Source organism: Phyllopteryx taeniolatus, chromosome 6 (genome assembly GCF_024500385.1).
Source record: "Phyllopteryx taeniolatus isolate TA_2022b chromosome 6, UOR_Ptae_1.2, whole genome shotgun sequence".
NCBI classification, from domain to species: Eukaryota; Metazoa; Chordata; class Actinopteri; order Syngnathiformes; family Syngnathidae; genus Phyllopteryx; species Phyllopteryx taeniolatus.
Window position 1 is genome coordinate 9599834 of NC_084507.1, and position 26730 is coordinate 9626563.

The following is a 26730-nucleotide window of genomic DNA, read 5'->3' on the forward strand; positions in this document are numbered from 1 at the left end:
ATGTCATAAGTATGCTTGATTTTATTTGTCACACACAGTATTTTCTCTTGTTCTATGGGGCTATAACTGGGTATTTTATTTGTTACCATTCAAATATTGTTCGGGAGAAACTAATGTGACATGCAATAGCTACAATTTTTACTTTCTAAATCAATGAGAAAAAGAAGACCATTACAGTTGGCTTGCATGTTGTTTTGCGCTCCAGTTCAAAAGACTATAAATTCTTAATTGTCTGTTTAATAACGCAGGTGGTGCTAAGCAATTGGGAATCCTCTTCCATTTGAGATGCATCAGTAATAATGGAAAAAGGCACAAAAGATATTCATTTTTCATGCTATGTCTCCATTATATTTAATAGTTACAATGAAAGCAAGTCAGTGATATATATAAATTATTTTTTTTTTTTTTGCAAAGAACACTTACCTTTGACTTTATTGGTCCATACACAAACTCATTTGAACTCCTGTGTGAACTGTGTGAACTCCCAATTCATTCTCACCCCCTCTCCTCTTCTCCTTTGCCTTGTTATTCACCAACCCCATCTCGTTTGACTTTTCCATTCACTAGCGACCTACTGCAGTACCCCTGACTCTCCACAACACGGTTTTGTGGTCAGTCAAACTGGGGGTCATGTTAACAGCACGGTGCGCTGGGCCTGCGACAGGGGGTACAAGCTGATTGGAAAGGGCACAGCTGTATGCAAGAAGACCAACTACGGCTACTACACTTGGGACGCAACAGTTCCCGCCTGTCAAGGTGAGCTCATTTAAAAAAAAAAAAAAAACTTTTATTTCAACTTCATATGTATTCCTTGCTCCTACACATCATGCTTGAGAGGGACTGCACAACCTCAAGGTTGAATCTGTTCAACCTTTCTGTTGATCTCTACCTCTTCATATTACTTTGGCTAAATGCCCATTAGCATGCAGTCCACTACTGTTTTGTGTCCACTCTACTAATTGGGTCGTGTGAATGTGAATGTTTGCATTTCTATTTGCCTGATTTAATGCTCGAGTACAGACCCACACTCACGTTGCAGCTAACAGCAGCAGATGGGGGACACCATTCATTGAATTGGATACTTGTGGATATATAACATGTAAATATGCCTTGTGGGGAAGAAAAAAATCTTCTCAGCAACTGAGATTGTGACTGAATGCAAATACAGTAAAATATGTCATGAATAATTGGATGAAAATGAATTTAATCCTCAGATAGTAAACATAAGTAGAGCGTCGCTATGTATCTGCTATAATGTGAATTAACCTTATTATGTGGAATAGCTATTGGCTAAGACTGGGGTCAGTAAAGCACGGGTCAGTTCAGCACTGTGACTGCATTGCTGCAGCTGACCGCCTCTGTTGAGAATGTATGTGCAGGACTTTAATGTGAGTGAAAAGCACTTCGCACCTGGGATGTATTCCAACAGCATAATAATTGCACACAGCTTGTCCAAAACACATGAACTCAAACAGCTGCAAATGATGCTGATATATTTATGCCAATATTGTCCATCTGCGTTCTTCTACATGGGAGAGATGAAATTATAGCGTCTTCCCTTTTATTCTTTACAATCCATTCTACATGTATGCTACAACAGTATCCATGAGGGTATGAGTAACGTATATACATCTGAATTTGTTTGTTTTTTATCATTTAGGAGACACACTTTCCAAAAACACTCCATGTCCTTTGATCTTGTAACGGAATTTCATTTGGAACAAATGCGAACCCTCATCCCCAAATTGGCATGAAGGACAGTTTTCAGGCTTGTAATCAGTATGTGTTGAATTGTGAGCAAGCAGGAGTCAAATGGATGTTGATTGATTCTCCCTGGGGTCATGAAGGGCAATGTAATGGCTGCAGGCCATATTGGCAGATGGACCTTTTGATTTCTCTCAGTTTGCAGCCACCATTGCTGCTCTATTTCATTATCTGCTTGTTTGCATAATTCTTCCCATACAGTGTGGCTCATCTGCTATGTTGGTTTCCTTGCACTCTTTCTTCTCGTCCCATCTTTCTGACCTGGTTCAAAAGATAAACACTTTGAAACCCTAGATTTAAATCCGGTTTAAGTACTGTCGTCACTGTCGCCTAGATTCAGGCTAGGTAGGGCATAGACTCACGACTGTGTGGAAGGTCTTGTGTGTGAGTCATTCGTTCTCAAAACGCTGGAGAGATGCTGGCTGAAATATGTTGTTTACCATACGTAAAACAAAACACATTATAAAAATAAAGGGGCTCATCTTTTTAAAAACACGATATCACAAAGATAGGAAACTTTACGACTGCTTAAGTACTGTATTGCATAACCTTTATGTACAATCCCAGTAGTAACGCACTACCAAAAATATTTCCTTTAATGTTCATTGTCAATATTCAGCAAATATCATGCCATCATGCCCTTGTACTGTGCTTGAAGCATTTGACTTTTTAAAACATCAAGTAACTTAAAATATATGGCATATTTTCACACACTCCGAAGGGTCTCCCTTTCGATTGTTTACGCATATGTAGTTCCAGAGTTGCAACCTGTGCCTTGATCGCATCGCCTCCTTTGGGGAGTTGCCTACACGTTTAAGATTTGTTTTCATTCTCAGATTCCTTTCTCTGTCTGAATGGACAGACAGTTACAGTATGTGATGCTGCAAACAATAGTGGTGTGTTGACATAGAACTGGGAGGGACTTATTTCTGTGTTGCCGAATCTGAGCAAAAAGGTAAAAATAACTCAAAACTGGACTGCTCGAAGGGACCTAAGGAGTGCTACTAGCTCTGTGGTTTTGTGGCATGCAAATATATCCCTCAACACTGCTAAATCTTCTATACAATTTACATAAAAGTTGAATTGGACTTGGTATTTGAGCCACTGGTTTTACTTGTACTGGTTCTATTTGATTATGTCAAAATACTATATATTTAATTTATCAGAAATTTGCAAAAGTTTCACTTACTTTTTCCGTCTGTATTCATAACCCTCATCCATCCATCCATCCATTTTCTACCGCTTATTCGAGGTCGGGTCGCAGGGGCAGGAGCTTTCCAGCTCTTCCGAGGGGATCCCGAGGCGTTCCCAGGCCAGCCGAGAGATGTAGTCTCTCCAGCATGTCCTGGGTCATCCCCGGGGTCTCCTCCTGGTGGGACGTGCCCGAAACACCTCACCAGGGTGGCGTCCGGGAGGCATCCGAATCAGATGCCCCAGCCACCTCATCTGGCTCCTCTCAATGTGGAGGAGCAGCGGCTCTACTCTGAGATCCTCCCGGATGATGAGCTTCTCACCCTATCTCTAAGGGAGAGCCTGGGCACCCTGTGGAGGAAACTAATTTTGGTCGCTTATATTGGGGATCTCGTTCTTTTCGGTCACGACCCACAGCCCGTGACCATAGTGAGGGTAGGAACGTAGATCGACGGGTAAATTGAGAACTTCGCCTTTCGGCTTAACTCTTTCTTCACCACAAGGGACCGATACAAAGTCTGCATCACAGCAGACACTGCACCAATCCGCCTGCCGATCTCCTGTTCCATTCTTCCCTCACTTCTGAACAAGACCCCAAGATACTTGAACTCCTCCACTTGGGGCAGGATCTCATCCCCGCCCGGAGAGGGCACGCCACCCTTTTCCGACTGAGGACCATGGTCTCAGATTTGGAGGTGCTGATTCTCATCCCAGCCGCTTCACACTCGGCTGCGAACCGCTCCAGTGAGAGTTGGAGATCACGGCTTGATGAAGCGAACAAAACCACATAATCTGCAAAAAGCAGAGATCCAGTACTGAGGCCACCAAACCGGACCCCCTCTACGCCTCGGCTGCGCCTAGAAATTCTGTCCATAAAAGTTATGAACAGAATCGGTGACAAAGGGCAGCCATCGCGGAGTCCAGCCCTGACCGGAAACAAGTCTGACTTACTGCCGGCAATGCGGACCAAGCTCTGACACTGGTCGTACAGGCACTGACCAGCCCATACCAGGGGGTTCGGTACCCCATACTCCTGAAGCACCCCTAACAGGACTCCCCGAGGGACATGGTCGAACGCCTTCTCCAAGTCCACAAAACACATGTAGACTGATTGGGCGAACTCCCACGCACCCTCGAGGACCCTGCCGAGGGTGTAAAGCTGGTCTACTGTTCCACGGCCAACTGCTCCTCATGAATTTGAGATTCTACTTCCCAACGGACCCTCCTCTCCAGCACCCCTGAATAGACCTTACCAGGGAGGCTGAGGAGTTTGATCCCCCTGTAGTTGGAACACACTCTCTTAAAAAGGGGGACCAACACCCCAGTCTGCCAATCCAGAGGCACTGTCCCCGATCTCCACGCGATGTTGCACAGGCGTGTCAACCAGAACAGCCCCACAACATCCAGAGCCTTTAGGAACTCCGGGTGAATCTCATCCACCCCCGCAGCTTTGCACCAAGGAGCTTTTTAACCACCTCGGTGACCTCAACCCCAGAGATAAGAGAGCCCGCCTCAGAGTACCCAGACTCTGCTTCCTCATCGGAAGGCGTGTCGGCGGAGTTGAGGAGGTCTTTGAAGTATTCTCCCCACTGACTCACAACGTCCCGAGTCAAGGTCAGCAGCGCCCCATCCCCACTATACACAGTGTTGGTGCACTGCTTTCCCCTCCTGAGATCCCGGATGGTGGACCAGAATTTCCTCGAAGCCGTCTGAAAGTCTTTTTCCATGGCCTCACCAAACTCCTTCCATGCCCGGGTTTTTTGCTTCAGCGACCACCAAAGCTGCATTCTGCTTGGCCAGCCGGTACCCATCAGCTGCCTCAGGAGTCCCACAGGCCAAAAAGGTCCGATAGGACTCCTTCTTCGGCTTGACGGCATACCTCACCGTTGGTGTCCATCAACGGGTTCGAGTATTGTCGCCACGACAGGCACCGACTACCTTACGGCCACAGCTACGGTCGGCCACCTCGGCAATAGAGGCGCGGAACATGGTCCACTCGGACTCCATGTCTGCCGTTCCCAGCAGACCCTCACAATACGTTTGGGCCTGCCAGGTCGGACCGGCATCTTCCTCCACCATCGGAGCCAACTCACCACCAGGTGGTGATCATTTGACAGCTCTGCCCCTCTCTTCACCCGAGTGTCCAAGACATGGGGGCGCATGTCAGATGACACGACCACAAAGTGGATCATCGAACTGCGACCTAGGGTGTCCTGGTGCCAAGTGCACGTGTGGACACCCTTATGCTTGAACATGGTGTTCGTTATGGGGGCAATAAGTATACCCACACCTGCTCTGCGCCTCTCACCATGGGCAACTCCAGAGAGGTGTGGGTGGAGGCGACCCTGACTATATCTAGTCGGAACTTCCCGTCCTCACACACCAGCTTGGGCTCCTTCCCTACCAGAGAGGTGACATTCCACATATCTAGAGCCAGCTTCTGTAGCCGGGGATTGGATCGCCAAGGTCCCTGCCTTCGGCCACCGCCCAGCTCACACTGCACCCGACCCCTATGGCCCCTCCCACAGGTGGTGAGCCCATGGGAAGGGGGACCCACGTTACCCTTTCAGACTGTGCCCGGCCGGGACCCATGGGTGCAGGCCCGGCCATCAGGCGCTTGCCTTTGAGCCCCACCTCCAGGCCTGGCTCCAGAGGGGGGCCCCGCTGACCCGTGTCCGGGCAAGGGAAAACTTCTTCCTGAATTGTTTTTCATCATGGGGTTTTTTGGAGCTGTGCTTTGTCTGGTCCCTCAACTTGGACCTGTTTGCCATGGGTGACCCTGCCAGGGGCATAAAGCCTCAGACAACTTAGCTCCTAGGATCATTGGGACACACAAACCCCTCCACCACTATAAGGTGACAGCTCAAGGAGGGGTATTCATAACCCTATGAAAGATAAATCCACGTTTAAATAATGATGAAAAGCACTTTTAATTATAATTTATCATAATAATATGGAATGTTTATGACTTACAAAGGTGTTCAGGCTTCAGGATTTGGGTTTCATTTCATCTAACAAATGAAAGCGAGACTTGATAGACTTGTTCCAGACAGAATCTTCTCACCGCATAATCCATCTTGTCTGTGTGTTTGCGCAATAAATGTCTGTCAACAAATGTCTTCTTGCTTCCTGCAGCTGTGTCATGTGGCGTGCCCAGTGCGCCAGTGAATGGAGGTGTTCTCGCTTCTGATTATTCCGTCGGCACACGGGTGACCTACTTTTGCAACAGTGGTTACCGGCTGTCCTCCAAAGAGCTAACGACTACAGTCTGCCAGCCAGACGGTACCTGGAGCAACCACAACAAGATGCCCGGATGCATCCGTGAGTATAAACACAGCGGGTGGAGGAGGCAGGGAGATACCAAGAAAAGGTGACAGCGATTTCAAGAAATTGACTAGTGGGGAGAGGGTTAAAGATTGAAATCTCTCTGGGATACACGTGCAAAATAACCTTGTTTAGTTGTGAATTGTCAAAATACGTAATGGTCTCTGTCTGTAAAGAACCAATCTTTGTTAGAGCATTTTTCCCCATGGGGTGTCTTTGATATTAAGGGGAAAAAAAGTACTCCTCAGCCACCATGAGGAGTCCCTGAGATTTTATCAATCCATCCATCCATCCATCTTCAGTATTGCTTGTACTCATCAGGGTCACAGCTGAGCTGGAGCTTGAGCCTGATTGGGCGAGTGGTGGGGTACTTCTTGACTGGTCACCAATCAACCGCAGGGCAAATATATAGACAAATGACAATTCAAACTCACATTCCCACCTATGGATAATTTAAAGACTTTAGGGACCCTCCGTCTAATTGGCCATGCGCGCGTCTGTGTGCACATGCGCGTGCGTGCGCGCGTTTGAAATGCGAAGCGAAGTTTTATGATGGCGAGCCGGGAGCTGCACAGTTACAGAAAATTGACCGCCATTAATGGAATTAATTCCAAAAGCCTAACGCCACCGCTATGATGTGGGAACGTTTTGGATTCAAGCCAGATGAATGTGACCGTCCCCCGGTAACTCCAATGAGCTGGTATGCCGTATTTGTACGAAGTCGCAACAAAGACAACACAACTTAAAACCTCAAAATGACAAAATCCATTTTAAACACAACCCTCCCACCCAATTTCTTCAGCTGGGAACAAAAATCACAGTGGGACATTTCCCGTTTCCTGTCAGCTTGCAATTATGGAACCCTTTGCCCAACAATGCAAATACAAACATGACAGTGTATACGGTGCATATATGCTCACATTATATACAATATAGCGTACCCACTATTGTAACTGAAGTAGCCACTGAACATGTTGACAAAGCAGCGTTTAAGGAAATCCTGCAGACTTTTGAAAAGTAGAACAAATCCTGAATCAAAACAGGTTGCTTTGATCTACTTGTTATTAATGTTGCTACTTGGCACTTTAACCAACTGGAAACTTGATTGGCAGTTTATTGCCTGTTAAGGCATTAATGACGGTTTATACCTCTGTGCCAAATGTTTGTTTTTTGTGCCGAATGTTTGTTTTTTATCCAGGATATTTTATTTATTGTTCTACATTACAATGTCAATGTTCATTATTCTTAGAATTAGAATTAAAAGTATATTGTTCTTACAAAAGGATCTACTTGCATTATTATGCTCTAATATCATTATATCAGTGGAATAAAAAAAAACATTGATACCATCGTTTGTCGGAAAATATATCGTCTTAAAAAATTCACTATCGTGACAGGCCTAAAACACATAATATATTGAGAGAGCAATGGATAACACAAACATATTGTATAAACTATAAAGTAACAACTGTAATAAAAATCTGCAAAATAGCGGGACCGTGAAGCAAGAACCGTGATACAGCGGAGGATTACTAAATTGCAGGGACTCATTGTTCCTGGGTTGGGACTCATTGTTTCTGTGACATGTGCATCCCGGGACTCAAATAGAATCAAGTGTAAAATGATCTTTATACCTGGGCAAAAAAAACCCACAAACATTCAGACTCCAGTACTGCCTGGAGGAAATTAATATTGTCTCTGCATTGAATTGGTGAAGTACTGCACTGTTGTATTTTTTTAGTCCAGTTCACAAAGATCGTACATCATCAAGCAGTGACTCTACTGTTAAACAGATAAGATGCAACAGCATCAGATGTTGAACGATACCTGCTGATGATTAGTATTATTTATTCACCAAACTGTACAGTTCATTTGTTAAAGTTTCTAAACTTTGCTTGCGTGTCCACCGTGGGTTATGTGAGGATAATGTAACATCTTATCAGCAGACACATCGTTACCGGCTAGTTAATTTAAAAACCATGAGGAATTCTACAAGTATTTTGCTGCATTATCATCCATCATAATTCATTGTATTCTTTAAAATTATATGTTTGTATTATTCAAATTTTCATAGATTCTTGCATGGAAGTGATGATTGTCTATCATTCAGCAAATAGCTGTGTTTCTAGCTACACTTAACCACTCACACACCATGCATTTATCCTTCCCTTGTCTGAGCCATAGTGTTCTGGTACACCGCTATGACTGATGACAATGGAAACAGTAGATAACAATAAAACTGGATACCATTGAACCAAATTGCATTGCTTGGTAGAAATGGATCTGTGGTGGCTAGTGCCAATTAAGTACTCAGCGTGGCTCCAAGTTTGAAAGTCAGTGCAAGGTATGATTGACAACATTGTTTACCACTGGGACTGGTGTTTATGCTGTATGTGCGCATTACAGAGCAGGAAAAAAAGGCACAGCTGACTTTGTTTTGATTCATTTGGTTTTAGAGCGTACCAACTCATAAACAGCTTTGTTTGCTGAAGCACATTTGAATCAAAAATGAGTTGCATTTACACTACACCATGTAGTTTCTAAAATATGTTTATGAGTTCTCCACTGTTTATGAGCAATGGCAGAGGAAATGGCAGCAGATGTCAGTCCATTTACCTGTAACTCATTCAAAAATGTCTTCTCTCTCTTTTACATTGCTGTGGCTCAGTTATGATGTGCCCCAGTCTTAGCTCCTTCTCGCTGGACCATGGGAAATGGAGTATAGTTAATGGGTCGTCCTATGAATACGGCACCAGAATAATTTTCACCTGCAACCCGGGATACTTTCGTGTTGGTCCCGCTCACATCCAGTGCCTGGCAAATGGGGTTTGGAGTTGGAGAAATGAAAGGCCCCGATGCAGAAGTGAGTTATTATTTTTGTTTTCCAAAAGAAGCAAATACAGTATAATAAGAGGACATAACCAAAAAAAGTACAAGATTCATGAGAAGCTGCATGCAAGTGCACGGCCCCCACACTGCATACTGAGTTTTGTAGAATAGAATGGATGGGTTTGTAAATTAATATCCACCCGACTTTAAGTTTCTTGCTTGGCTTCAGTTTCATAGATTTGTTTTATTATGAGCCTGAGTGAATCAATATGTTATTGTACTTAATCAACAGCTCAGCGACTCACTTTTGTAGTTTTCACATTTGTGCCAAAAGCCTGGCTTAGATATTTTTGTAAAGGAGATCAGAAAGAAAGGTTTTTTTGTTTGTTTTTTTATAATGCCTGCCATGACATGTTCTATGCAATGAAAGAGTTGAATATATTTTGTAATGGGAAAAAAATATTGGTACAATGGTAAACCCCATCATTACTCTCCCTGTGAACACTACCTTTGAGTCTTGTCTAGGATGACAGCTTGTAATATGGCTGTAAATTATAGCTCACTGTTCGGGTCTGGAAATGGAAGGAAACTTCTGAATGCCTTTCCTTTTCTCAATGGTCAATGTGCTCTTGTTTTACTTACATTGAGTACAATATTCCAACATTAACTCCATTGTGGCAATACACAAATCAGAAATCGTGACCAGACGTCCCTCACTGCATTTTGCAGTGCAGCAGCATGTAAACTATGCAACATGTTTTAGAAAAAAATGGCCAGGTTTTGAAGTGAGTCTATCCCCAATACATAAGGTCAGTTGTTACAGTATTTCAGTCCGTGTAAAACAGCCATGCATCCTCCTTGTATTTCATTCCCCTTCCTTTCCATCTTCTCCCTTTTTATCTCTTGCAGTCGCTTCATGTGGCGACCTGCCGATTCCACCTAATGGGAAGAAAATCGGCACTCAGACTACCTTTGGAGCATCAGCCATTTTCAGCTGCAACCTTGGCTATGTTTTAACTGGATCGACTGTTAGAGAGTGTCTCCTGTCCGGACTTTGGAGTGGAACAGACACTCAGTGCCTGGGTAAGTGTTCTGACAAATTGCAAAACCAAAGTCACATTTTGTGGCAAAAGCAGCTGGGGCTTTATAGTCAGCCAAAATGAGCCAGAAACAGCTGGGGAACCAGTGGATGACTGTTATTGGCTCACTTGCCAAGTGCTTGTGGCTGATGGTTGTAAACGATTTAGAAATATGTCGAGTTTGCTCTAGTTCTGGATAGCATGTGGGAAATCAACATGGTCACCTAATTTTGTTGAGCACAGTGATAAAACTTTAAAAACTTTTCTCTGTAAAGAAACATGCCCTTCAGCTGTCTGATCATTTTTGTTTATTTGAATAAACCACTTAATGGAAGATTTAATTCATCATGTTATTTGAACAATATATTTTAACCTTGAAAGTATGGCACACAGGAATTATACATGGTGTTCAAAGGCATACGTTTAACCAACACTAAACTCAAGTGAAAATCGAGTTAATTAAAGGAAGTCTTATCTTTCAGTTAGCGATACAACTATCTAGATTTTCCTTGTAACTGATGAAATTAACCGGTACATGAAAGTAAATGAACACATTTTTCCAGCGGTTTGGTGGGGGTTTGTGTTGGGTAAACTTAAACATGTATAATGACCAGACATGGGACTGTAGACTTTTTGAATTTAGATGTATGAATGCTAAGAAATGAACTGAAGAAAGATATCTAATGTTTACTGTGAAATAGGATGACTTTGATAGCAACATTGAATTTTTAATAAGACATCAATGTGTTCAAATTGTGTTTTAACCTCCACTAACTGGACGGTGCCAGTTAATTGGCCATCTTTGCCATCAGAACTCAAGTGGGCTACATAATAACACGTGGCTAACGCTTGGCCTACCTACTCTTTCTTTGGTGACTTGAGAAAAAATAAAAAATAAATAAAAACAGCTCATACTGGTGAGGGAAATTGTAAGCAGTTTTAAAACTGACTTTTTAAAACTGCAGTATACTGTCAAACCAGTAACCAACCAATGCTTACAACGTGTGCCAAATAATAGGCAAGTAAGTATTTTGAGCATATCATGACTTTTAGGCATATTTCCTAGCTCCTAGTTGGATAAACCTGAATGCTTAATGGATTCAAGCATAGAAGGTGCTGCGTATTTGTACAATGAGTGTGGGTGTTGCCTAAGGAGATCAACACCCTATATAAAGGTCTGTGTAAATATTGGGAATCTTTTCTTTTGGCAAAATGGGCCCCAAAAAAAAAAGAAAAGATTTAACTGACTCCAAAAAGTCCAAAATTATCAAAGGTATCTCAGAGGGAGGCAGCACTCTTGAAATATCTAAGAAATTCGTGTGTGATCACAGAAGCATCAAATGTTTTGTTGTGAATAGTCAACAGGGTGGTAAGAAACGTGTTTAGAAAAATAGACGCAAATTAACGACCAAGGATTTAAGAAGAATAAAGAGTGAAGCTTCTAGGAACCAATTATCTGCAAGTTCTGTCATATTTCAGAACTGCAACCCACCTTGAATACCTCGAACAAAATGTTCAGTTTTCAGAGACATGGCCAATGTAAGAAAAGCTTAAAAAAAGACCGCCACTGAACAAGACACATAAGCTGAAGTGTCTAGACTGGGCCAAGAAATATCTGAAGACAGATTTTTCAAAGGCATTATGAACTGACTAAATGAGAGTGACTCTTGACGGACCAGAGGGATGGGCTCGTGGCTGGATCACTAACGGGCACAGAGTTCCATTTAGACTCAAATGCCAGCAAAGAATGGCATACTGGAATGGGCTGGTATTAGTAAAGACTAGCTGCTTGGACCTTTTTTGGGTTGAGGGTGGTTTCAAAATCTACTCCCAAATATTCTGTCAGTTTCTAGAAGACACTTTATTCAGGTAGTGGCACAGGAAGAAGTCTGCATCTTTCAGAAAGACCATGATTTTTATGCACGACAATGGTCCATCACATGCATCCAAGTACTCCTTTGCGTGGCTGGCCAATAAAGGCTTGAGTGACGACATGGCCTCCTTCCTCACCTGACATGAAAACTTGTGGACAGATTTTAAAAAGGAGATACACAGTGTTAGAAAAACAGTACAAATCTCAGAACAATGTTTGGGAGGCTGTGGTTTCTGCTGCACAGAAGCTTGATTGACTATAAATCAAGAAACTGACAGAATCCATGGACGGAAGGCTTTCCACCGTTATTGAAAAGAAGGGTGGCTGCATTGGTCACTTTTATATATGTATCAGTTTCTATTGGAAAGATTTGAGTTGTTTGTTTATAATTCTCAAACAAATGAAAGTAAAAAAGTGAGAAGGAAAAATTAGTTTTTCATTTAGTTGCATAATAATTCTACACACTAATAGTTGCCTATTAATTGTCCACATATTTATATTTTCCTAAGTGAAGCTTAAATCTCACTTTTACTTTCTTAAACATTTGTGTTTGAGGTTTAGCAACATTTTGGATTACCCTAAAGCACTGTGGTTTGTGATTAATAAAAATAATGGTCAAAAATGAGACTTGCCTAATAATTCTGAACATGGTGTATTTGTCATGGTTCTGTCTAAGATATATAGATTTTTCTTTTCTTCTTCCTTCAGCTGGTCATTGTGGCACTCCTGAGCAGATCGTGAATGGACAGGTGATCGGGGAGAACTTTGGTTACAGAGACACTGTGGTTTACCAGTGCAACTCTGGATTTAGGCTCATTGGCTCCTCCGTCCGGATCTGCCAGCAGGACCACAACTGGTCTGGACAGCTCCCAGTGTGTATCTGTAAGTACCGTTACTTAGTCTTTCTGGCAGTTCAGTGTTCCAGTCAGCCCTATGAATGGGCTTTTGTCTATTGTTTTGTTATGTATTTGTGCCCCTGTTAAGAGAACAATAAACAATGACTGTACTTATTGCTTTTGTTTGCGGAATTGAGCTATACAATTTAAAATAATAAAATACATTTATTATGAGCCATGCTCGCTGACTGGTTAACACATCTGCGTCACAGCTCTGAGGACCCGGGTTCAAATCCGGCCTCCTCTGTGTGGAGTTTGCATGTTCTCCCCGTGCCTGCGTGGGTTTTTTTCCGGGTGTTCCGGTTTCTTGCCAGATCCTAAAAACATGCATGCTAGGTTCATTGAAAACTCTAAAGTGTCCATAAGTGTGAATGTGTGTGTAAATGGTTATTTTTCTATGTGTGCCCTGCGATTGGCTGGCAACTAGTTCGGAGTGCACTCTGCCGCTCGCCCAGACATAGCTGGAATGGGCTCCAGCACGCCCGCGAAACCTGGTGAGGATAAGCGGTATGGAAAATTGATTTATTCTGATAAGAACCAGCTGGGTGGCACGGTGGGCGACTGGTTAGCACATCTGCCTCACAGTTCTGCGGACTGATAGCTGGGATAGGCTACAGCAGCCCGCGAACCTAGTGAGGAGAAGCGGTAAAGAAAATGGATGGAAGAACCAGCTGTCCATTGTTATAATGTAAACAAATCACGTGAACTGATCTTGTTGCTGAAAAAATGTGGGAACTATCTTCCCATGTCCTCTATTTATTATTATTATTATTATTATTATTTTTAATGTGTGCGTATTACATATGCCAGTGTCGTCCCCATGATATGATTCTAACCTATTGACTAACTGGAAGACAGTTTTTACTTCCCCACACAAACACATCAAATAATGATCTTTCATTTCACTGCTGTGCTGTGCTGTGAAGGTAATTTTATGGTAACGGCCTTCTTTTATGATAGGTGTTAATGAACACCTCCCCTCGATCATATTTTAGTAAGTTTCTCTCTCTCCACCACACCTCTTCTTCCTTTTCTCTCCTCTTCCTCTGCCTTCTTCTCCTGTCCCTGGGTGATATTTGTCAATACCAGCTGTCACGTGTGGCCACCCCGGCAGCCCCATCTACGGCCGCACCATCGGCGACGGCTATAACTACAACGACGTGGTGCGCTTCTCCTGTAATAAAGGCTACACATTGGAGGGGCCTTCTTCAGCCCAGTGCCAGGCTAACCGCCAGTGGAGCCAGCAGCCTGCAACATGTAGAGGTGAAACTTATAGCATTTTGCTACAATACTTGTGTAAAAGTACAACTGCGGGAGGTAGGTACCCTACCAATGCAGCTGAGGAATGAGGATAGGTTTATACTGTAAATAAGTGTAATAATTAGAATGAACTTATTCTCTTTGGTACGGAATAGCAGTAGGGTACTCATCAGCTACATTTGTACAATTTACAATTATTACCTCCACCCAGCGGGTGAGCCTGAATCATGACGATTTCCATGAAATGTATATAGAGTAGGTTCAAGTGTGATGATTTTGGTGCACATGGGAAAACAAATATGGATATCTGAGCGTTTTCTCTCTCTCTCGTCGCGCGTTCTAAATGGGCCCGTCAACCCCCATGCCCTAGAATGCAAATGGTAGAATTGAAATTTATATACAGTATTTAAGTACACTAAATTGTACCGCTTGGTGGTTGTGGGGCTCAGAGCCACCAACATTGCCTCAGTCAATTCCAATGGAATTATCATACCATCCTTATTTACAGTATATTAATTCTTTTCCCCAGCTTTCCCTTAAAGGAAGGAAAAGAGACTGTTGGTCTTGTTTATGGGTGTGTTGATTTTTTTTCACGTGTAGTTCAGAGCTCCTTTCCTCTGTATAGTAGTTCAAAACAGTTTACCTTAGTGAGTTTAGTTGACAGATGTAAGAAAACTAAGTTTTAAAAAAGTGGTTATGAGTATAAATGAGGCCATAAAGACAAACTTAACGGTAGTAAACAAAATATTAAAATCATATTCATCTGTCATTAGGCCTTCCTTTGTCAAAATATGTCTTTAAGTAGCTATAATTACTCACAGTAAGCCAACTCTGCAGAGCATTTGCATTATTGATGCAATTTGATGAAGCTCTGAACTTAATTTCACCCTCATCGTATTTCAATGGTCTGAAAAACCTTGTCAGCAGTGTCATTTTGAAGATTTAAGCTTCTCTGAAAATGGATGCTTGCGAATGTCTGGCAGTTGATGCTTTCAGTTCCTTTGTTTCCAGGAAAAAGTGTCTGCTGTTCCAATTACTGACTGTGCTTAATATAGCCTAGACCCAGTTGAAAAAATATTCCTCAGGTCGTGTCAATTCTATTTTAATTTTGCTTACGCGTACATGGTTGCATGTGGCATTTATTCAAATGAGGCATCTAAAAAGGGGTGACTAGGTGGGTCAATTTACAAAGATTTCTTGAGGTTTTTTTTTTGTCATGTTTAAATAAAATGGTAGTAGTAGATGTAGTCAAGGCAACACACCAAAATAAGATATCATTTGATTAAACTGACAAGATTGTGAGGTTTTTCTCATGCTTGACATTGTGTGATTCAACCTACATTTATTTATTTTTATTTTTTTTTACAGCACCTTATAAAGCAATGGTTTTGTGTAGCATATCATTTTACCTGTAAAAACCTACTTTTGCCTTTGCTTCTATTTTGCTTTGGTTTACCTTGTTGTCTGCTGCCTCGTGCCCAGGTAGGCGAATGAGAATCTGTTCTTAATTGCCTTACCTGGAAAGTTTAAATAAATGGATCAAATAAAAAATAACCTACACTACCTTTTTCTTTTGATGTTCCATACAGTGGTGAACTGCACAGATCCTGGCATTCCCGCCAATTCAATCCGTGAAAGCAAGATTGAGCATGGCAACTTTACATTTGGCAGTGTGGTGTTCTATGACTGTAACCCTGGATATTACCTGTTTGGCTCCTCCGTGCTCACCTGCCAACCAGCTGGTCACTGGGACAAACCTCTGCCAGAATGCATTGGTACTATGGTTATTTTATCATGCTTCTCCCATCTTTTGGCAATCTCTCTCTCTCTCTCTCTCTCTCTGTCCTATTTATAGGAGTTTTACTGTGTCTATCATTTCTTCTCTATCCTGTACACAATTGTTGTGAACAGTACACATTAATGGTTCAACTCGGAGCATTTTCTGAAACTAGCAGCTCTGGTATCTAATCAATAGATTGTGTCATGGAATACTTGTTCAAACTACAGCAAATCTCTGAGAATGAACCACTTTAGTTCAAACAACAAACCTTTGATGAGCTGCCGTATATGAGATTGTAATGTTGCTCTCAAACATCAAGCTCATTGTAATGTGTGCACAGTGCTTAAAGAAATGACTTCACATCTCTGTCCACAACAGCAAATGTATTTTATGAAAACACAATGCAAGAGATACACAGTAGGTTTTGGAACTGAAGATATTTATGGAGATCATTTGGCTTTGTCGGAAACTAACTGCATTTGACTGTACTAATTAATCAACACAAAACCCATAATAACTAGAAGTGCATGGCCAAAGACATACAAAATATATTTCCTATCAGCATTTATTTTATCATGCATTTCAATACATACGTGTTGACATCACATTTACAGAGCAACTGTTTGACACCAAGTATAGTTTACATGTTTGTAGTAAAACTGTGACCAGTTTTCTGCAAACACCAAAAAATCTTACCAGTTGATATGCCAATGAAGAGCTATTAATCCAGTGGACCCCGTTGGGACCAAATAAAGAAGCAGTCTGAGTAAAGTTATTTAATAACAATCCGGTGGGTGTTTAAGAAGCATGAAATAGTGTCACCAACATAAGTGGCTGTTTGGATGGTTATTTTATGAAGGGCGCTGAGCCATGTAATACCAATTCCTTCATCCATTTGTTCTTTTATTGATATTCCTATTTTTGACTGCTCACTCTCTGTCATGCAGAGGTGGACTGCGGCCACCCAGGTAGCCCTCCTCACGGAGTGATGATTGGAGAGAAGTTCACCTTTGGCTCCACGGTGCGATATTCCTGCTCTGGAGACTGCCAGCTCATAGGAGACTCATCACTCACTTGTCAGCTTAATGGCCATTGGAGTGGCCCACTGCCCCACTGCTCAGGTACACACACACACACACACATACACAAATACTCCAACAATATTGCATAAGCATACCTGCACACATTAACAAGATGGATTCGTCTTTTTCGTCCCCACCCTCCCATCTTCCTCTGGTATTGACATGAATGTTATTAACTATCACCATCCTGCCAGCATTTTGTACATTTTTGTTTAAATCTACATGTACACAAAGATCTGTCATCGGAACAGTCATGTTTGATCAAACTGGTGCTTGCTGCATTACTCTTCTGTCTGATTTACCCTGGCTTGGATTCTTCCATAACAATATTGGGCTTAACTTTCATGACCCTAAAACCCCTGAGTTTGTTTTGAAGCCATCTCTTTCCCAAACAATGCCTCCACTAGTGTGTCTCGTTCAAAAGAATTTTCATAGAGACTACATTCTTTGTCATTTCATCCCAACTAAAATTGTTCGTATATCATGCAGGTAAGACAGACTAAGCAGGACAGTCTGGAAAACAACCAACTGCTTTAATAATTAATTAAATTCTGTGAGCAAAAACTTAATACAGCGCTGCTAATTATATTACATACAATCAGCTACATTTGTCTATATTGGTAGACCAGGGAGTGCATGTTGTTTTACAGACACTTTCTCATCCACACCATGACTGCCGTTGCAAATTTTTGGACAGTTTAAAAGTCTGACCCGGCAATCATGCCCTGTCACATTTTACCATCCCTTGCCTGCATGTTGCACCACGCCCGTCCCATTTTGTCCAAAGTGGTCTTAAACATGATTGCTGTGGCCCGCAGGAAAATAATGTGAACGTAGAATTAGCTTATCACCATGTCTCACCAATGTGTGTTTACTAATGTAAATATATGATGGGGAAATAATTATTTGCTTTTTTTCTCATTGGCAAAGAGTCTCTATTATGGTTGCTTATTGATTATGGTAATAGACAAAATATTAGTCAAAGATGTGTCAATTATGTTATAAAATGTGCATTTTATTGAGGAAAATACATTTTGAATCCCCAAGCAAATCATCATGGAGTACTTGATGGAGAAACCCTTGTTTGTAAGCATAGCGATGTGACGTTTCGTGTACCGGAATATTTGGTCTGTTGAGCACCAGGGTTGTAAGCAGCACACACTAAATAAAGCTGTACGTTATGCACAAATACGAGGGGGGGAACTGCCAACCTTACTATTGGAAATAAACACAATTAAAAACAGCACAAATTAACACAGACGTGAAAATACTGCTAGTACCACAACAAAATATTCACAACCAAAAAAAGGTCGAAAATCTTAAGCCCGCCACATACCGAGCAAGTGATTGAATGCCACTGAACTGCCCAGTGTTGTGCGGAGTTCAGCAACTACTCTTCATGAGAGGCCGACCGTCAGCAAATAGTTTTGCTGCAATTCAACGGTGTCGCAACGTTGCAGATGTTGTATGACATGATCTTTCGCTACAAAAATTACGTTTCTGGGTACAAAGCGACATCCAGCCACTGCTGGCAAGTGTGCTAAAAAGCCAAGCCTGGAGAGTCTCTGTTGCCAAAATGCATGAATCCAGACAATGAATGGGGTTATCATTGCCAATAGCCTCTCAAATAGCCACAATCTCTATCTTATATTTAGTCGATTCCTCTCTTTGTGTTATTATAATATGGCTACAGCGACCAGGGCAGTCAGATTTTTTATTTCTTGACCTTTGCTCCATGTTGTTTGTGGTTCAGTCGAAAAATAATACAGTACAGTATATGTGAAACCTGAAAACATTATGATTTTTTTTTTTTTTTTTATAAGAACATCCAGGGGATGAATTTTTTTGCATGGCATCAGTAAATGTGCGGCGGGAAACTGCCGACTGTAATTATCTCACAATTGTTCAGCTCAGTTGCGTTCGGTCGCATCACTTGATGCGCACCAGCCCTTAAGGTTAATCACATTTCTTTAGCCGTCCTGCTCACTGAATTCACCTTAATCCTTGACTTTCGATATGGTGTTTTTTGGGTCATACTAGGATTATTATTATTTTTTTTCATCCTTCAAATACTGCAGGTCGAATTGATGCCTAATAGCTCAACTTTGGTTTAATCTGACCACAGCACTTTCTCCCAAGCCTTCTTCACTGAGCCATTTAGGTGTTCGCCACTAAACTGAAAGTGGGCCTTGAATTGATTCTGACAATATGTGTGCTTTATTCCCATGGCAAGTTTAGGTAAGGGGCATTGGTAATTGATTAATTGTGCACAGCTGTGTGAGTTGTAGGGGATCAAATACTTATTTCACTCAAATATAATGTACAACATTTTACAACTTATATATTGTCTTTTTATGCATTTTAACAGATATTCTGTCTATTACGATAATTAGTAAACAACTGTAAAATTGGAGACTGTTAATGTCTTAGTAAGTGAGCAAACTTACAAATTCAGCAGGGGATCAAATAATTATTACCTCCACTTTAATAAAAGCATAAAAGTAAATAACACTTGACATTTGTAAGTGGCGATTTGGAGGCCGAAAATATTGTACTTTACTGCTACTTTACAGTGTTTGCACCTTTTTACAAATATTAAATACAATAGAACCTAAACTATGTGCCTGGGTAGTGAGCGAGAAAGGTTAGAATATGTAATAGACTGTCGCCAGAGTGGTGAGCCTGCTATGGCCCAAAAAGACATTTGGATAATGTCTATGTGTAAAGTTCAGACAAATTACAGAATAGGATTGTTAACAGCTGACTGAGCACATACACTGGCGCCAAACTATTCCCCTGTGGCGCTCTTACAGAATTTTTGAAAATGTACCTTTGTGTCAAAATAATGGGCCATTACTGTCCACCGAGTCCCAATGGACCAAAATCGTTTCAGCATTTTCCACTTTAGAACAGATGCACTAGTGGACTATTTGATGTGTCTGCAGAAAGCAAAAAGTGGAAAATAACATTTAAGAAAATAACACTTACGCCTCCATGACCTCATCGTGGAAAAGCAAAAGTTGTTTCCTGCATCAAATAATTACAGAGAAGGACATCATCTTTGACTTCATCTGAAAGCAGGCCAGAAGGAAAAAAAGTTTTTGGATGCTCCCCTTTTTCCTCCTGTGCTCTTCCCTCTTATTTAAGTGGATTCTCTTTCTCTTGAATTCTCACTTGTTTTCTTGTACTCACTGACCCAGAAGTAATGTTAGTAAGCAGACCTTGTTTGCCAGTGTTTTGTTCTTCACGTGGAAGTGCGAACCCTGCACGTAACGTCAATGTTTTATGTCTACTCAGTCACTCGAAAGTAGCGGCACAGGGAAAGTTGGTCAGCCAGCATGGAAACGGGAAGAACATGAATATACTTGACAGCGTTTGCATTTATTCTTTGTTCTTTATTTACAAAAAATGGAAGTATAAACCTAGCAATATTTAAATAATTTATTTTGTGCATGTGTGTAAGTGTGTGTGTGTGTGTGTGCGTGCGTGCGTGTGCACGCACATGTGTGTGCATGCATGTGTGTTGTGCACGTGTGTCAATGAGGAATGGTGTACAATATATTAGATTTTCTCATCGCTTAGTCTTCACTCATTCACTGCCAATCCCCCATGTTAACAGCAATATTTGAATTCAGCAGCCGTCAGTGAATGAGTTTTAAAAGCCAATTAGATATGTTGTTTGTTATTTGATTACTGCCGGCGGCACGGTGGACGACTGGTTAGCACATCTGTCTCACAGTTCTGAGGACCGGGGTTTAAATCCCGGCCTCGCCTGTGTGGGGTTTGCATATTCACCCCATGCTTTCTCCGGGTACTCCAGTTTCCTCCCACATCCCAAAAACATGCATGGTACGTTGGTTGAAGACTCAAAATTGCCCGTAGGTGTGAATGTGAGCGCGGGTGGTTGTTTGGTTATACTGTATGTGCCCTGCAATTCGTTGGCGACCAATTCAGGGTGTACCCAGCCTCTTGACCGAAGATAGCTGGGATAGGCTCCAGCACGCCCGCGGCCCTAGTGAGGATAAGCGGTACAGAAAATGGATGGATGATTAGCGCACTGCTGTCATGACAAATTAACCTCCTAGGAAGTGGTACAAGTTTGCATAATTTGTTTTCACTTCATTTCCTGCCTTCATTACGGTGTATCGCCAACATGGACAACAACAGCAAAAAAATACCACATTAGATTCAGTACATTTACTTTGACACGTCTAATATTTAATCACTGAAAATTAAGATGTGTCCTTTTTTTTTTTTTAATAAATTGTTTTGGAGCCATTTTTATGCAGAGAGGAAAAGCTTGTTTGGGAATTAATGGATCAGAGTTGCACGATAGTTAATGTCTGGAGGATTTAATAAATTATTAATGATTCATTGAGGAAGGAAATATATCAGTGTTATGGTAAATATTTATTACTCAATAAAGCATTTTAGTGCTACTGAGAATACATTTATGAAGCAACATGTATGCTGTAATCAGATTAACATACAAATAAAGTTGACAAATATATTAGATAAAATTCATATGTTTATGAGTCAGTATCACCATATGGTGCCTTTGAGACTTTCCCATTTCACCAAAAATGTTGAGCTTTCCCACTGAACTTCATATTAATTGTTTTAAGCAGATATTATGCTGTTAGAAATCCGTATTGGTCAAGCTCCCACACTTAAAAAATAAACTGCAAACAGACAATGTACATGCAAACACCAAAGCATGAACTTGCTGACAGGGCGGACATTATGCAGTTGTATTACCATTAATGAGCAAATGGTGGACCTTCACCTAGCGACATAATGAAAAATATATTTTGAATTTCTGAATAGTTTTTATTTTAATTGATTTTTCACTATGAAAGAGTGGACATGTTCATCTTGCCAACATTAAACTATATACAGACTCTATATGATGAAAATTACAAACCCAAATTCCAGTGAAGTTGAGACATTGTGTGAAATGTAAATAAAAACAGAATACAATAATTAGCAAATCCTTTTGAATCTATATTCAACTGAATACATTCCAAAGACAAGATATTTAATTTTTCAAACTGATCTTTTTATATTCACTAATTTTGAATTTGATGCCTGCAAACTTTCCAAAATAGCTGGGACAGGGGCATCTTTCACCTTTCCTTTGAACAACACTCAATAAGCATTTGGGAACTGAGGAAACTAATTGTTGAAGCTTTGTAGGTGGAAGACTTTCCCATTCTTGCTTGATGTCCCACTTCAGTTGCTCAACAATTCGGGGTCTCCATTGTCGTATTTTGCACTTCATAATGTGCCACTCATTTTCAATGGGGTACAGGTCTGGAATGCTGTGAGCCAGGACCGGACTGCTGGCAGGTCAGTCTACTACTTGCACTCTTTTACTACAAAGCCACACTGTTGTAACACCTGCAGAATGTGGCTTGGCATTGTCTTGCTGAAATAGGCAGGGATGTCCTTGAAAAAGACGCTGCTTGGATGGCAGCATATGTTGCTCCAAAACCTGTATATAACTTTCAACATAAATTGTGCCCTCACAGATGTGCAAGTTACCCATGCCATGGGCACTAACACACCCCCATAATGCAGTGCCACCTGAGGGATCGAAGGTCACGGGCATTCGTTGTTCATTTTCCAGCCATGCCACATGTTTCACAGAAATTTCTCCAGATTCTATGAACCTTTTGATGATAGTACAGACCATATTTTACGGTGGCCTGGAAGTGCAAAACATCCATCCATCCATCCATTTTCTTGACCACTTTTACATTTCAGAAATAACAAAAACTGAAACACTTTTACATTTCAGAAAACATATTAAGAAAAGCAGAAACACTTTTGCAAAAGACGAAACAAATTAGAATTGAGACAACCCGGAAAGGGAACGCCCCATTTCACAGACATTCTAAGAAATCCCACGCCCTTTCTCGGCAAGACCCGTCCCACTTCAACATGATTGGCTCCTGCATCGTGGGAAGGGTAGGCTACCCAGATGTAACAAGATGTCCATCCCCGATATAATAAAAAAAAACTAAGACGTTTATTATGGTTAGGTTTAGGACTAGGGTTGGGGTTAAGGCAGTTTAGGATGAGTTAAGGTTAGGATTACGGTGGTTAAGGGTGGCGCACACCGAGCACTGCCGCCGAACCTGACTGAACTATGGCAAAATGTGCGTGCTTTGGCAACTCTTTCCCTGAGCTGTCGAGCGGTTGGCCACTGGTTTTGTCGCGATTAAAAATTAGAATCTCCATTGCACGGCTTTTTACCGTCGCAGTTTACATTCAATCAAAATGCACAGGAGCATTCCCCTACGGTGAAAATACATAATGTATAATGTGCCTGTGCATGAAAAAGCGAAGTTTGCGACCAGAATGTACATTCTGATTCAAATGAATGGAGCCGGCAGCTTCCTTGCTAATATCCACACTTTCCCTTTAATTCTCGCCAGCATCCTCTCTCTTTAACAACCTGCTTCTTCCTTAACCCTTAATGTATATTTTTATGGTTTAAGAAATGTGATCAAGTACAATATATTGTATAAACAGCATCAAACGCCTCTACAGGCTCGCTGTTCAGGGCTGTGCAGGGGTGCGTCGGCAACTCTTATTCTTATGCGATGGTTCGATCCAGTCGGGTTCAACCACGTTGCACAGTGTTCGACAGGCTTTAGGGTTAATGGCATTTATATTAACGCCGCCGCAATTAATAAGTCACATACTGTACTTCTTTTACTGTCTGGAAGCAGTGGCGCGTGTTCTACTGGGATACAGCAGCCAATCATCGCGCAGCGGTGCGTGTCCTGAAGCCAGTAATATTGGAGCAGGGCATGTCCTTTCAGGAAAATCCGCTGGATTCCTAATAATGTTGGACGTTCCCTTTCCGGGTTGTCTCAATTGTAATTCGTTTCGTCTTTTATAAAAGTGTTTCTGCTTTTGTTAATGCGGTTTCTGAAGTGTAAAAGCGTTTCGATTTTTGTTAATTTGTTTTCTGAAATGTAAAAGTGTTTTTTGGCTTTTGTTAATTTGTTTTCTGAAATATACAACTGTTTCTGCTTTTGTTAATTTGTTTTCTGAAATGTAAAAGTGGTCAAGAAAATTGATGGATGGATGGATGTTTTGCACTTCCAGGCCACCGTAGTATATGATGAAATCCCTAAATTCCTTGCAATTGTATGTCGAGAAACATTGTTCTTAAACTGTCGGACCCAGTTCACCCAGTTGTTCATAAAGTGGTGAACCTCGCACCATCCTTACTTGTAAACACCTGAGCGTTTCGGAATGCTCCTTTTACCCCCAATCATGACACTCACCTGTTTCCAATGAACTTGTTCACCTTTGGAATGTTCCAAAAAGGTGGGTTTTTTGGCAATTCCTCAACTTTCCCGGTCTTTAGTTGCCCCTGTCCCAGGTTTTTTGGAACGTGTTGCAGGCATCAAATTCAAATTAAGAGAATATTTGCAAAAGGACAATAACGCTCATCAGTTTGAACATTAAATATCTTGTCATAGTCGTGTATTTAATTGAATATACACTGACAAAGATTTGCAAATCATCTTATTATGTTCATTTACATTTTACGCAACATTCCAACTTCAATGGAATTGGGGTTTGTATGAAACACGTGTAAATATTTTATTCTGCAACTATCCACTGTTTTCAGCCTCCACTGAAAATGGTGGTGTCACTGAGGTTCATCAGAGGTTTTTTTGAATGGGCAGTTACTCCATTATGGCAGGGTGGACAAAGATTTCAGGAACACGTGCAAAATGTTCAATAAGGTTATACAAATGGAATATACATGGTCAAAATGACTTTTTTTGTATCATTACTTATTACACATACTGTAGTTAATAGAGCAGTATGTGGGACATACCGACATCATGTGCAGCCAAAGCCAAAATTGTATAAAATGAAGGAAACACATTTAAAGAGAGATCATTGTCTTGGTATATGTGCAAATTTGGCCACTTGGGCACTTTATAGTGATATTGACTCTTATATTGTTACCGTTATGCCATGTCCAGTTGCATTAAGTTCAAAACACCAAAAAATATAAATATGTACTTCACATCGATGTATTTCCATGATCACACCTTTATCTATTAGTTGAGTATATTTGGTTGTTTAGAATATTTGTATGACAGGAAGGCATGAGAGTTATATTGTAACCCTAAGCTATGTTTCCTCAGAAGTGCACTATCAACCCTCCATGTTTCCACCCATGTCTATGCTTGCGCTCATCATTCTTTACTTGTTTATTTAAATGAGGGGGTTTAAAACGGTTTGCCAAGTCATTCGCCTCTTGCACTCATCTGTTGCGAAGGCCTTTAATTTCCTTACAGAGGGTGAATGGACATGAAGTCAAATGCAAACCAAATCCTCCACCATCCCAATTAGTGAGATTATAGCTGTCACAGTGCATGCGTTGCCATCCTGCCTCACCTAAACAAAGGAGTCTCATTAAGTCCTGGCAGATGCTTTGGGTCACGCACACACACACAAACACACAAATGAACATGCTGCTTTTATGGGGGCACACACTCTGGCATATGCGTGTCTTTGCAAGCGTACGCTTAGATGAAGGGAGAACTCAAGAGCACTCTCTCCAGACACACACAACTGCAATACAAAGGTAGCATATGTGTTAGCACGCAATTTAGGTTCACCCCTACCACACACAAGTTATCATCTCCAGCTGACGTGACGAATCCAGTTGTGTGCTTCTGAGCGCCGTGATGTGCATAGTAGATATGAGCTTTGCACAGTTAAGCTTTGTCAACACACTGACTATTAGCGCAGCTGCTTGCTGCTCTGTAGGCAGAGAGCAAGCAGTCAACACACAGGAAATGATGCACAGCTCAAGGAACAGGATCTCAAAGCCAATAAAGAGCAGATCCCTTGCAAATAGACATCAAGTACTGAGCCACACAGACAAGCCCAGCACACTGTTCATTACTCTGTATGCCAAGCACATCTTATTGTGCATATTATCTGAAAATCTTTTCATCCGTTTCTCTGAATTCATCTGCTCTGTTTGTCTGCTGAGAATATACTATTTGATTGTCCCTCTCTGTAAGATTTTTCGCTTCTATTCCTTGTTTTTCAGCCAGAGCAGAAGATGCAAAAGTGGAAGTTATTGTTTGCTGTAATATGCTCTCATGTTGAAAAAGCGTCCCCACTCTCCACCCAGACACACTAGTGAGGGGAACTGCAGTTCTTTTGACTACTGAATCACGAGAATCAGTTAAATGTTCCATTCAAAGTATGTTTACCAAAACATTCAAGTGCTTCATCATTCAGATCATGATTCAACCCTGAGGTTCCCATTACTCTGTAGTCTCTAACATATTCACTTATCGAGGAACGGACCGAGTCTTCTTTCTTTTATATTGCGGAGTTCACCAACTATTGTACACAAGGAAAGGTGGGGAGATTTAAAACATTACACCAAAAAACAGTGTAGTTGCAATATACATAATACTGTATATGACATGAAGTTCCAGCAGAAGTACAGAGATATGTATGTGCACATGTATACATTTTTCATTATTATTATTATCTAACATTCATTTTAAATCTTTCTAAACAGAGCCCCAACAGACTGTCCCATCCTGCCCCCCCATTCTCATTACTGGTCCTTTATTTGTAATCTGTAAAGATA

The 26730-nt window shown here is 41.3% G+C and overlaps 1 protein-coding gene across 4 annotated transcripts in view; it reads left to right on the forward strand.

Moving 5' to 3' along the window:
- The window catches only part of LOC133479563 (CUB and sushi domain-containing protein 3-like), a 283130-nt gene that overhangs the window by 201903 nt on the left and 54497 nt on the right, over positions 1-26730 (forward strand). For all 4 annotated transcript variants that reach the window (XM_061776717.1, XM_061776718.1, XM_061776719.1 and 1 more), the window contains exons 49-56: positions 568-756; positions 6091-6276; positions 8948-9142; positions 10018-10191; positions 12769-12942; positions 14046-14219; positions 15806-15991; positions 16944-17117. In XM_061776717.1, the coding sequence (XP_061632701.1) occupies positions 568-756; positions 6091-6276; positions 8948-9142; positions 10018-10191; positions 12769-12942; positions 14046-14219; positions 15806-15991; positions 16944-17117 (1452 nt within the window). The remainder of the gene's footprint in view (positions 1-567; positions 757-6090; positions 6277-8947; positions 9143-10017; positions 10192-12768; positions 12943-14045; positions 14220-15805; positions 15992-16943; positions 17118-26730) is intronic.